Raw genomic sequence first — 14,184 nt, 5'->3', positions numbered from 1 at the left:
AAAGATGAAATGGGAGGCATCAGAGAGAGTGGCTTAAAGGTGATACATTGGTAAGCAACGAGATTCTGTTATAAATTACCTTCTTGAAACCCTTAGAGAAAACTCAAAAGAGGGAGATTAGTCTATAATTAGAAGTCACATGTTTGATTCCAATTTTACAAATAAGCCATTACCATCACACATTTCTGTCTTCCAGGTGATACATCTTTATTCAACTAGTTACGAAGGTAACTCAAGGGATTTGCTTCCAAGTCAGCATAAGATTTTAATGCTTTGTTCAAAATAGCATCATAACCACATGGCTACAGAACCAGGGTTTGGTTTAGGGTGGGAGCGGGAGGGGGGGTGGGGGGGGGCAGGCAGGTTCACATTTAAATTTGCTACTGCCTGCTCCCTCCTTCCTGCCCTCCGCCCCCCCCCCCCCCCCCCGTCCCTACCAAAACGAATATTAATTGTGGTCATCCTCACTTCTGTAATGCCAAAGATGCCTACAATTTTAATAGGGATTGCAATAAAATATATGTATACATAATATTTGAATACAATAATAATAAATTAGTTAAAACCATTATTTAGTACATTGTTTTAATATAACATCCATGACCTTGCAATTCAGAGAAATATAGAGAGCACTTTAAATGCATTAGACAAAAAATTGAGAAGACGACAGGTCACAAAATTAACTTAAGAACTACAATAGTAACAAGCTCTAACAACTTTGACAAGGAAGCTTACTGGCAGATTAAAACTGTGTGCTGGACCGAGACTCGAACTTAGGACCTTTGCCTATCGTGGGCAAGTGCTCTACCAAATGAACTACCCAAGCTCAATTCATGACCTGTCCTCACAGCTGTACTTTCACCAGTACCTTGTCTCCTACCTTCCATTCTGGAAACTTTGACAATATCATAATTTATTAGTATAAAGTAGAAATGTGTCCCAACCATTATCAGCAATTCACTTAGTACAGCAGCTGTGAACACAGATCTGGAGACAATACCTGTGTGAGCATGTAAATGTGGAGGAACACTGTTCCTTTGAGACATTTCTACTTGTGGGAAGTCACTTTTTCACCTTTTTTCTTGTTCTTTTTTAATGGAAGTCTAGAAGTAGAATCTTTGACTACTAATCAGAATGTCATGGGTGCAGGGTTTGATCGAAGCCACTGCTTAAATTTCGAATAAATTCAATAGTAGTATAGTGGTGGTGGCCAGAAACTTGTGATATGAGTCATTCTCATTCTTCCAACAGCCTTGGTCAAAGATGAAAGAGGATCACATAAATGTTCAGAGTACCCTCTTGCCCTTTGTTACAAAACATGTGGCTCCTTTCCAGCTGTTATGGTTTTAAATTTCATCTTCAGTAACGTTATTTTTATGACATGTACACAGTATGAAAAGTTCCAACTATTGGCACAGGGCCTAACCAGCTTAACTTTATTATCAGTCAAATTCCTTGCATTACCAGTAGATAATGAGCTGATTAGTTTGCCTAAGAATCATACTAATTGCAGAAAATCTAAAAACTAAAGTAAAATCCACCCGAATAGGCCATGAAGGTGCAATGGTACTGACTGGTCACCTTGTCATACTCAGCCCATCGACATCACTGGATGCAGACACAGAGGGACATGTGGTCAGCACACTGCTCTCCTGGCTGTTTGTCAGTTTACAAGACCAGAGCCATGACTTCTCACTCAAGTAGCTCCTTAGTTTGCCTCACAAGGGCTGACCCATTTGCCAAAAGCGCTTGGCAGGCCAGATGGCCACGAATCCAAGTGCTAGGCCAGCCTAACAGCGCTTAACTTTGGTGATCTGGTGGGAACCAGTGTTACCACTGCAGCAAGGCTGTTGGCAATTACAAAACATCACTGATTTTAAATTTCATTATTGTTGTTCATATGTAAACATAATACCCAATTACTACCTTCCTGATAAGATAAATCAAAAAGATATAGAAATAACTGTGTATATATACAGCTAATAACAGAGACATATTAGCTACGTTTGCACTCGTTCAGTTCCAGATAATAAATGTCTTTAGTAAAAACATTGTTTCTGAAATAGAATCCCATGTTTAGGCAAACTAGCCAGCATTACTCAGTAGAAATTATTGTTGTAGCTAGAAGTTCTTTTCAAAACAAATCTCCCTCTTCTATTCATGTGCTCAGAAATGTAAATATTTAATTTTAATTATGTGTGATGTTTTTTAATGGCTGACTGTGTAACTGTAAAAATTTTTTATCAAAGTGTACAACAGTTAAAGCAAATGGTAATAGTAGGATCAGACTATGTACTGTGTCACCTTCAATAGTTACTTATTGTGTACATATTTTGTGTATTGCTGTAACTACTAGACTTCAAAGATAATTATTTAATAACTAGATTCAGTGACTACATTAGTCATATATGTTTGCCACATGTGAAGTTTTGTGAATACTTATGCTAATGTTAGGTAACTGCATTCAGTCATATTGTAGGACATCAACCAAGCATAGTATGTGGCTACACATTTACCTGTGCATAATTTAAATAAATGAGACTATATTTGGCCATAAAGAACAGTTTATTCAACTTCAAAGTGTTATAAAAGTGTTTGAATTGTAATCTTGGTGCAGAGTAAATCATTGACAGTAGCCTACTTTTGACAATCACTTTTCAGCCACATCCAATGGAGGTGCAGTTGCCAAAGGCATATTTGAACAGGTAATGGATAGGCTACACTAGGTGTGGGAAACTGCTCTTTAAATGTGGAAAAATCAGCAATGGTCAGTATCATGAGGGTACAGAAGACTGTGGAAACCACTGCATTAAAGACACCTAGTGTGCATTCACAGGAAATGTGGACTGTAATTGAAAAAGTGTCATGATGATCTCTCTATTGGCAAAAAATAATGGATTAATCCCACATTCTGACCTCCAGGAGGAGATTGCCAAGATAGAATAACAACCAAAGTGTAGAATCTTCAACTTTTGTAGTCCTGTCTTCCTCAGTTGTGTGTAATATTATGGTATATTGATAATTTTTACTTATGGACCGTCTGACAGCAACTGAATAAAACACAATTTTAGTGCCATACGCGTTTCGCCTTTATTTTCTGCAAGGCATCATCAGTGGCAGGTTGCGCAGACAATTTCTTACATATTACGCTCCTGTTGCATTTTTGGTGTTGTTCTTCTTCTTAGTAATGCCAATTTGCGGTTTTTTCCCACATTCCACAGCACTATGAACTGAACGCTTGTTTCAATGCAATGAAACTCCTTAAACCAGGAGTGGTTGTGGTTGAGTGATAATTTCACATTACAACACAAGTTTACTAAACAGTGTACTACATGACCATTTCAAGTGCTAGACTGTATTTTGTTTCAAATTAGTGTAAGGTAATGTGAAACTCGCTTGTACCTGTAACCTTTGTAACTACCGAATTTTCGCATAAACTATGATGATTAAAGTAAAATGTATTATAAACATTAGCTGCATGATTTTAATTATGACATTGTAATCAATTTTTGTTTTTGAATAATCTTAATACATTACTGTGTATTTCAATTGCAGGTTATCCATGGAATTTAATTATCCATGGTTTTCAAATCCCCAATTACTGTGGGTAATGGAGAGTGTATTGTATGTACAAATATAAACTCTTCTACTGAAATATGTTTTTGTGGGTGGGATTCATGAACTCCATGACAACTTCCTCTATCTCCACCCCCTCTGGTTCCCCATCTGTAAACACCAAAACCTTCATTGTCCTAAGATCTTCTGATATCTCTCTCTAACAACTGATATGGAAAAACTGGTATATTCTGGTGGAGTTAAAAACTTTGTAATATGATCATTAGTATTAACCAGAATCTGCATCACCAAGCTCAAATATTCTGATAAATTATAGAAAGAGTGGACAGTAATGAACTCTTTTACTATGTTTTTTACTATATTGCGATTTCAAATTTCTTGTCTGATTGTTATTGGTTAGATGTTACTCTGAACTGTAGGTCTGTATGCATAGACTGTACACAAATCATTTTTATTTCTAGTATTGTTTTAAATGTTCAACATTCTTGTTTAGGCCTAACTGTGAATGTTGTGAATATCAACTGAAATACACAAATAACCATAACCAATCCCTTTAATGATCTTACAACAATGTGTTTGAAGGACTAGATCTCCATCTCTTAGGTGGATATGTTTAAATAAAATGAAACTGCCTGGCAGATTAAAATTGCTGGACAAGGACCGAACCTAAGACCATTGGTTTTCCTTTGAAGAGAAATTAACTATTCGGACACACAGTTTTCCGGACAGAATGTGGCATTGTCTGGTAGTGGACAAGGAGACAAATTGTTTTAGTGGTTGACTCAAAAGTTATGTGGATGAACAAATAAATAAAATAAAACTGAATTAACAGGTCAAATCCAAGTAATATTTGCAGGGGCATTCTCAAAAATGTCCAATTCCTCTAAAAACTGCCGTAATTGGCACACTGGACTTGCATTCGGGAGGATGACAGCTCAAATCTGTGTCTGGCCATCCAGATTTAGGTTTTCCATTATTTCTCTAAATCACTCCAAAGAAATGCCAGAATGGTTCCTGGCTGGTTCCCCATTCTTGCAAAATGCTGAGCTTGTTCTCTGCTCCTAATGACCTTGACGTCAAAGGGATGTTAAACCGTAATGTTCTTTCTACTATAAGAATAACAATATGAGTTAGTATAGTTTGCTTGTCACCACACAGAGAAGCCATTGAGCAGCAGACAGGTACTTTTCAAAGTAGACTGTTGGAACATTCATACAAGCACAACTCACATATGTATTGCCAATTTCATTTCCAGTTACTGTGGCTGGTAGCGGTTTATAGGAGAAGTGTAGGGTGGGGAGAAGAGAGATGGCAGTGTTTGGATAGGTGAAGATGCTTCAGGGCTGCCTGTGGAAGTGTGCAGAGACAACACAGGGACAGCATAAGGTAAGCTGTGCTTGGTGGGGGAGGGGAGAGAGAAACAGGGAGAAGGAGCAGGGAATGGGATAGAAACAGATGGGCATCAGGGACCAGTGAAGGTTGATGGTGGGGAGACTATGGGAATAAAGTATGTGTTGCAGGAAGAATTCCCACCTGCAAACTCCGAAACATGGTGGTGGTGATGGTGATGGCAGTGAATGGAAACCAGATGGCATGGACTGTGAAGCAGTCATTTAAGTCAAGCACATTGTGTTGCATGGCATGCTCAGCAACTGGACAAATAGTTGTCTGTTGGCCATAGTTTGGAGGGACAGACAGCTTGTTAGTGGTCATGGCCACATACAATGCCTCAGGCTGATTGCAGCAAAGTTGGTATACTAATGGTTGCTTACACCTACCCCATCAAAGGCAGGGTGACTTAGCAGCCATGCAGTCTATTAACTTAGTTGTAAACACTGTGCAGTACTTTATGCACACATGCCTACTAACAAGATTTCTTCATGTATGGTCACTGCCAAAAACTGCTCAAGAGACAGCTGGATGAGCCAGTTGCTGATCATGCCATGCAACACAATGTGGTTGACTTAAGTGACTGCTTCACAGTATATGGCATCTGGAGTCCTCCCAGCACCATCAGCTTTGCTCACATTTCAGTATCACAAATGCCTTCTGTCCCCTCAACTCATATACATAACCTTTTCTCTCTCTCTCTCTCTCTCTCTCTCTCTCTCTGCATCTCTCTTACTCCTCAGCACAGCTCTCCCGATGGTGCACCTGTCAGTACACCCCTCCTGTCCTTGCTACATTTCTGCACACTCTCACAGGCAGCACTACAGTGTCTCTCCCCTTCTCCCTACCCTACCGTCCCTCCTCCACCTCACCCCACGTCTCTTCTGTACCACCACTACCCACTCCAGGTGAGATCACTATTCATTGCAGTGGTGCTGCAGCACCCGGAGATGACAGTGTCTATGCGTTTGTGAGTTGTACATGTATGTGGTGCAGTGGCACCCAGAGATGACAGTGGCGCTGCATGTGTGAGTTGTGCATGTATGAGTGTGTATGTTTATTTCTCATCTGATGAAGGACTTTGTCCAAAATCTAATATTTTCCAACACTCTACTTTTAAAAGTGCCTTTATGTCATTTAACACCTCCTCTATGCGGTGAGTTGCAATTTATCATAATTTATATTGTTATTCAGTTCTAGAATTAATCCCCTTAAAATAAATACAGGTGTAGGACATGGTCACAGCTAACCTCCTGTCCTCTTCAACAGTGTATTAGAAAAAATGGTAAGAATTTGGAATGAAAACTCAAAAGAAAATCAAATATCACCAATAAATGTGGTAAGAAAGAAATAGTATAGTGACATAAACTGCCTGGCATTTACAGACAATTTTGCTGGCCTATCTGAAAATCTAGAAGATGAAGAAATATAAGCCAATCTCTCGAAGCAGATAGCCAGTAGAGCAGGTTTAAGAATCTCTACAGAGAAAACCAAGTTTATCATTACTATAAAAACTGCACCATAATTTTTATAAATTGACGTTGGTGAAATAGAGGTCAAAAATTCAAGTAACTAGGAGAGATAATTCAAGAAAGTAGATTAGAAAAATCTTCCATAAATTAAATGAAACATAAAAGTGGAAGATCATATTGAAAAAAAATGTTTAAAATAAAAATGCAAAAATAACGCATTACAGCATTGAGCTTGTGGTATACAGCGAGAAGTCTTTTAACAAATGCAGACTTATATCTTTTGGACATTTATATGGAAGTAATGGCAATAAGCTGGCAAAATAGGTCTTCAGGTATCTCTGGGGAAATAGGTTTGATCGAAGAAGTTAAAAAAGATTTAGAAATGCACAACATGAAAGCAGAAGAAGCAGCAGAAACAGTTATTTTCAGAATGAAAGTGTTAAATTTAGAAAGATTTCAAGGCAAAAACAGTAAGAAGTTGTCTGTAAGGAAAAGAGAGGCAACAGGAAAAAAAATGAAAGGATACTCGAAGAAAGAGTAAGAGCAAATGAGCAGGAATCAAAGTTGTCATGTAGTCTCCAGCTGCCCAGAATGTAAATGAAAACATCTATAAAATTCACCACAGCTGGCAGCATTACATTACTATATGTTTCTTGTACGCATTGGAGCACAACCATTGCTTATTTTAATTTAGAGGATGTGTGTGTACTCCAAATATAAACCTTAGTGAAGTAAAAGGCAGGTTAGTCACAGAAGTTTTCTATTTGTTTGTTTGTTTGGTGGAATTAATTCTCTCCCTCCCTCCCTTTCTCTCTCTCTCTCTCTCCCACTCTCTCTGCCTTTTTCTCTCCCTCTCTGGCAAAGACTTCATGGGAGACACCCCTGCCATATGAGTGAGAGCTTGAAAAATCTGTACATCCAATCAAAACATGGAGCTATATTCTCAGGCTATCTTCTGATAGTAAAATGAAGCGTCTTTATACTCAGAGTGCTTAGTGTCAAATACAGATATAGATGGAGCAAACAAAAAACATGTATCAATACCAGAAAAGGAAAGTTGCTACTCACCATATAGCAGAGATGCTGAGTCACGATAGGCTCAATAAAAAGATTCACACAATTAAAGCTTTTGGCCATTAAGGCCTTTGTCAGCAGTAGACACACATACACACACACATATACACACACACACAAACATACACACACACATACACACACACACACACACACACACACACACACTCACATAAACGCAACACTCAGCTCTCTGAGAATGCAGATGTGTGTGCAAGTTGCGTTTATGTGAGTGTGTGTGTGTGCGTGTGTGTATGTGTGTCTACTGCTGACAAAGGCCTTACTGGCCAAAAGCTTTAATTGTGTGAATCTTTTTATTGTGCCTATCGCGACTCAGCATCTCCGCTATATGGTGAGTAGCAACTTTCCTTCTCCGGTATTGTTACATCCCATCCTGGGTTTTCCATTGTTTGAAAAAACATACACTACTGGCCATTAAAATTGCTACACCAAGAAGAAATGCAGATGATAAATGGGTATTCATTGGACAAATATATTATACTACAACTGACACGTGATTATATTTTCATGCAATTTGGGTGCGTAGATCCTGAGAAATCAGTACCCAGAACAACCACCTCTGGCTGTAATAACGGCCTTGATACACCTGGGCATTGAGTCAAACAGAGCTTGGATGGCGTATACAGATACAGCTGCCCATGCAGCTTTAACACGATACCACAGTTCATCAAGAGTAATAACTGGTGTATTGTGACGAGCCAGTTGCTCGGCCACCATTGACCAGACGTTTTCAATTGGTGAGAGATCTGGAGAATGTGCTGGCCAGGGCAGCATTTGAACATTTTCTGTATCCAGAAAGGTCTGTACAGGACCTGCAACATGCAGTCGTGCATTATCCTACTGAAATGTAGGGTTTCGCAGGGATCTAATGAAAGGTAGAGCCACGGATCGTAACACATCTGAAAAGTAATGTCCGCTATTCAAAGTGACGTCAGTGTGTACAAGAGGTGACCGAGACATGTAACCAATGGCACCCCATACCATCATGCCAGGTGATATGCCAGAAAGACGATGACGAATACATGCTTCCAATGTGCATTCACCGCGATGTCGCCAGACACAGATGCGACCATCATGATGCTGTAAACCGAACCTGGATTCATCTGAAAAAATGATGTTTTGCCATTCGTGCACTCAGTTTCGTGATTGAGCACACCATCGCATCTGTGATGCAGCGTCAAGGGTAATCACAGCCATGGTCTCCGAGCTGATAGTCCATGCTGCTGCAAATGTCGTCAAACTGTTCGTGCAGATGGTTGTTGTCTTGCAAACGTCCCCATCTGTTGACTCAGGGATCAAGACGTGGCTGCACGATCCGTTACAGCCATGCAGATAAGATGCCTGTCATCTCGACTGCTAGTGATATGAGGCCATTGGGATCCAGCACGGCATTCCGTATTACCCTCCTGAACCCACCGATTCCATATTCTGCTAACAGTCATTGGATCTCAACCAACGCGAGCAGCAATGTCGCGATACAATAAACCGCAATCGTGATAGTCTACAATCCAACCTTTATCAAAGTCAGAAATGTGATGGTATGCATTTCTCCTCCTTACACAAGGCATCACAACAATGTTTCACCAGGCAACGCTGGTCAACTGCTGTTTGTGTATGAGAAATGTGTTGGAAACTTTCCTCATGTCAGCATGTTGTAGGTGTCGCCACTGGTGCCAACCTTGTGTGAATGCTCTGAAAAGCTAATCATTTGCATATCACAGCATCTCCTTCCTGTCAGTTAAATTTTGTGTCTGTAGCACGTCATCTTCGTGGTGTAGCAATTTTAAAGGCCAGTAGTTTATATCAGGTTCATTGGTACAGTATCTAGTGATTCATCATGGCATACACATAATAACTTGTAATAGTTTACAAATAAGTCAGTGTCTCTTTTTTTCTATTTGTTAGTGCTGTAAAGGAGGAGAAGTTTAAGGCAGAAACAGCAACTGACAATTTTGCTTATGAGATAGCAATAACATGTCTCCTTTTCTGTATTTTTAAATGATACTAATGAGTACCTTAATATATTTAGAGAAACGCAGTTATTTTTGTAAAATGTTTCTGTCTTTATCTTACCTTTTTCACACTTTGTGAATTTACTAGTGTCACTTTCTGCATATGATTATAAGTGAAATCTAGTGTTGTCTTTATGCCATTATTTGTGCCTATGTCCCACACATCACTCAACTTCTGATGAGTGGCTGCCTTTCCTTATTTTGTTTGTTGTTTTCATCCTGTAATTTCTAGTATTAAATAAAGATATAAGTTAATGCTATTTTGTCAGATAAAGACATGCTTGGAGACCATGGCTGTTATATGAAATAAAGTGTTACGATGGTATACAGCAAGCAGCCACACATTGGTTTTAGGCTACTTTATTCAAAATGCTTTTTTAATAAAAATAACCTAAAACCAATGTGTGGCTGGTTGCTGTACACCATCAACAATTTATTAATGATATAAGTGATTTAAACAGAAAGTGTCAATCTATGTCATGATATAAGAGGGGACATTAAAGACTGTGGATGCAACTGATCAGATATAGAAAGGCCATAAGAATCAGATAAATGACAGATGTGTAATGGTTAATACTTCATCAAAAATCTGATTGTTAAGTAATATGGAAGAAACAAAGAAAATGTTGTTCACAAATTCAGAGCAGATTTTAAAATCTTCTCAAATTCAGATTGTTCTTTTATCAGCCCTCATTATGCACAGTGATTATTTAGCTTCATATCATAATCTGCAAACAATGCTACCACAAATGAAAGTAAGTCACTTAAAGCAACATTCATTAACAGATCAGCAATTTCTTCATCCAACAAGGAGCACCCAAAAATACTGGGAAGCAAGGAAAAAAACATCAAGATTCTCTGCTGCCATGGATCCTGCAGAATCCTACAGTTCAGGTAAGTTTAAAAACATAAAACCATTTGCTCAACCTGGAATACATATTGATTAACATGTGAAAAGATAGCATATTATGTAATGTTTATTCACTATTTTTTAGTGTTATTTATTTTGATAGAAAAAGTCAAAAAAAAATTTATACAGGCTCCATATAATAGTACTGTTCACACAGATGTTAACTTTCAATATAACACAGTACCAGGCTGCAGCAATTTGAGTGGCAAAATTCTGTATCTGTATTGGCTGACTTTGTGAACATTAAATACCATGAAATTACAAATTAATGAAACATGTTACATTCTTGTAAATGCACAGAATGGTTTCAGAAAAGGCAAATCTACACAAACAACTCTCTTCAGTTTCCTAAAACTTGTTTACAAAGCTATTGACAACAAGGAACTGATCTGTGTGTTGTTTATGGACCTCTCCAAAATGTTCGATCTTATAAATCATAATCTACTGCTGTTAAAACTGGATAATTATGGTGTCCATGGTATTTCCCACAAGTGGTTCAAGTCATATTTAACTGAAAGGAAACAAAGGGTACAAATTTCTCAGGATGGATATTCGCACCAATCTGAATATAAAAAAGTTAATTGGGTTGTTTTTGACCAGACAGCAAGGTCATCGGTCTCATCGGATTAGGGAAGGACAGGGAAGGAAGTCGGCCATGCCCTTTGAAAGGAACCATCCCGGCATTTGCCTGGAGCGATTTAGGGAAATCATGGAAAACCTAAATCAGGTTGGCCAGACGCAGGATTGAACCGTCATCCTTCCGAATGCGAGTCCAGTGTTTAACCACTGCGCCACCTTGCTCGGTAAAAAAAGTTAATTATGGTGTGCCCCAGGGCTCGGTATTGAGACTATTGTTATTCTTGATATTTATTAATGACCTACCTCAACAGTTTTCAACAGCTGAGACAATATTATTTGCTGATGATACCAGCTTCATTATGAAAGGGAAGAATGACTATGAGATGCAGCAAAAAATCAACAAAACAGTAAAAGTGGCAGAAAAATGGTTTAAAGATAACTGTCTAGTTGTCAATGACAAGAAAACTGTATGGAGCGATAGGACAAATGTAAAATTCACATTATCGAATAGCCAAATTCAGCAAAAGAATCACATAAATTTTTTAGGATTATGGGTGGATGAGTATCTAAGATGGGAAAACATGTAGAAATGCTTAACAAAAAATTAAGCAAGTACTGTTACATATTAGGAGAGCTTAAAGATTGCTGCAATACCGAAACAGTGTTAAGTGCTTATTATGCACATGTGCATTGTCTACTGAAGTATGGAATAGTGTTCTGGGGAAATACCTCTTTTGCAAAGCAGTCTTTTAAGCTCCAAAAGAAAGCTTTAAGATTAATAAGTGATGTTGCTTACCGAGTACCATGTAGAGGTATGTTTAAGAAATTATAAATCATGACTTTACCATCTATATTTATATTTGAAAGCATATGCTTGATTAAAACCATCAAGTTTCACCTTTGAATAGTGAGATCCACCATTATCAAACAAGGAACAGGGATGACTATCATAGGGATGTGCACATAAAATCAAAATATCAGGACAGTGCTGTTTACAAACCAAAAATTCTGTACAGTGCATTGCCAGATAGCATAAAAAAATATCAAACAGTAATACATTAAAAAATAACTAAAAAATCTACTAATAAACAGCAGCTTCTACAGCATTAATGAATAGCTGGAATTTTGCTCAAATCTGTAGATCTATTTCAGAACTCTCTAAACAAAAATTCATAATTATCAACCATACCTAGATAAAACCAAACTTCTTTCATCCATGTATGTATGCAATTATGCACCTAGCTTTTGTGCTGAATGTTACTATGCCTAGTTAACTAAAGTACTGGTATTTAATAGTTTTAGTAAAATCAGCCAAGGGGTTTCGCAAGCTTTTCTTCTATCTGTATGTAGCCTACATAAGCAGAATAATGTTTTTGTTATAAAGATGTGTTGATACCAATGATAAGATTTTGTACATGATGTAAATATGTAATATCTTATACTGTCTGTACTTTGACAAGTCCAACATCATGAATGTGATAATATGGGTGCTAAGTAAATAAACATGTCATTAAGTAATTTACACATTTGTACACTTGCAATCTGACATGCTTGGACTTGCATATCTATCTTAGAGATTGCATGGGTTGAAATATTTAAATGACAAGTGTCTGGAATGTGTGTGTGCATGTGTGTGGGAAGCAGGGGCACATGGCACTCTCTAAAGAAGAGTCCAAATCTACTAATAAACAGCAGCTTCTACAGCATTAATGAATAGCTGGAATTTTGCTCAAATCTGTAGATCTATTTCAGAACTTTCTAAACAAAAATTCATAATTATCAACCATACCTAGATGTGCTCACATAAAATGTTTTCAATGTAGTGCACAATGTATCATTTAAGATTTTAGTATAGAGTTATCCAAAATGCAGATTTCATTAAAGGTAACTATTTTCACAGACTATATATCATTGGACGATATAATTTGCTCTAACTATAAAGCTACAGGCCACATTAAGAAAAGCTAACCTTGACTGATCTGGCCTTGTAACAATAACCAAAACGGCCTTGCTGTGCTGGTACTGCGAACGGCTGAAAGCAAGGGGAAACTACAGCCGTAATTTCTCCCGAGGGCATGCAGCTTTACTGTATGATTGATGAATACACTAAGCAGATTCAGAAGGATGTAGGTTGCAGTAGGTACTGGGAGATGAAAAAGCTTGCACAGGATAGAGTAGCATGGAGAGCTGCATCAAACCAGTCTCAGGACTGAAGACCACAACAACAACAACAACCTGAACATAAAAAGAGACGTTCCTCTTCATCTGATACAGAACCACCAGAATATAAGTGAAAGAATCCAGAAGCTCAAAATAAAGGCTCAAGCATCAATTATTGATCAGCAATATAAATTACAGGATAATGAAAATTTCAACATTACTGTGGAAAAAACACTATTAATGACAGCCAATAATACTTCAGCACATCAGCTGCAGACAGGCACAGTGAAAAGACTGTTACACATCACAGCTTTTGGCCAAAGCTTCCTTCAGCAAAGAAAATACACACACATTCACACAAGCAAGCAAACATCACAGACACATGGTCACTATCACCAGCAGCTATCACCAGAATGCGAGTGTCACATGAATAGCAATCTGTAGCAGGGTGGGGAACGGGGAGGGATAGCAGGGTACAGGTGGGGGGAAGAGCACTGTCTGGCAGGCAGGCACATACTAGAGACTGCCAGGTGCAGCATCGAGAAGTAGGTCACACAAGGAGCAAAATGGAGAATGAAAAAGGAGAGGAGCGATAAAGAAGATGAGCAAGGAACAGGAAAGGATGGATGAGTATACTGTCAGAGTGGCACAGAGGATTAGGGAATGTGGAAAGGGGGTTGGTAATAGGACGAGAGAACGGAAACTGGTGGGTGGAGGATGTGTGGACAGTAGGTTACTGTAGGTAAAGGCCAGGATAATTTTGGGAACAGAGAATGTGTTGTGAGGATAACCCCCATCTGCACAGTTCAGAAAATCTGGTTTCAGAGGGGAGGACCCAGATGGCTTGGGTTGTGAAGCAGCCATTGAAATCAAGCATGTTGTGCTCAGCTGCACCTTGAACCACAGGGTGGTCTAATTTGCTCCCGGCCACAGTTTGGGAGTGGCCGTTCATTCTGGTGGACAGATGGTTGGTAGTCATACCAATATGAAA

At 38.5% G+C, this 14,184-nt stretch overlaps 1 protein-coding gene across 2 annotated transcripts in view; it reads left to right on the top strand.

Annotated features, from left to right (window-relative positions):
* Positions 1 to 14,184, top strand: part of LOC126412882 (uncharacterized) — a 104,385-nt gene that overhangs the window by 29,616 nt on the left and 60,585 nt on the right. For both annotated transcript variants that reach the window (XM_050082772.1, XM_050082773.1), the window contains exon 3: positions 10,331 to 10,438. In XM_050082772.1, coding sequence (XP_049938729.1) covers positions 10,331 to 10,438 — 108 coding nt within the window. The remainder of the gene's footprint in view (positions 1 to 10,330; positions 10,439 to 14,184) is intronic.

This window comes from Schistocerca serialis, chromosome 7 (assembly GCF_023864345.2).
Source record: "Schistocerca serialis cubense isolate TAMUIC-IGC-003099 chromosome 7, iqSchSeri2.2, whole genome shotgun sequence".
Classification (NCBI taxonomy): domain Eukaryota; kingdom Metazoa; phylum Arthropoda; class Insecta; order Orthoptera; family Acrididae; genus Schistocerca; species Schistocerca serialis.
This window is presented reverse-complemented; position numbering and strand designations above follow the sequence as displayed.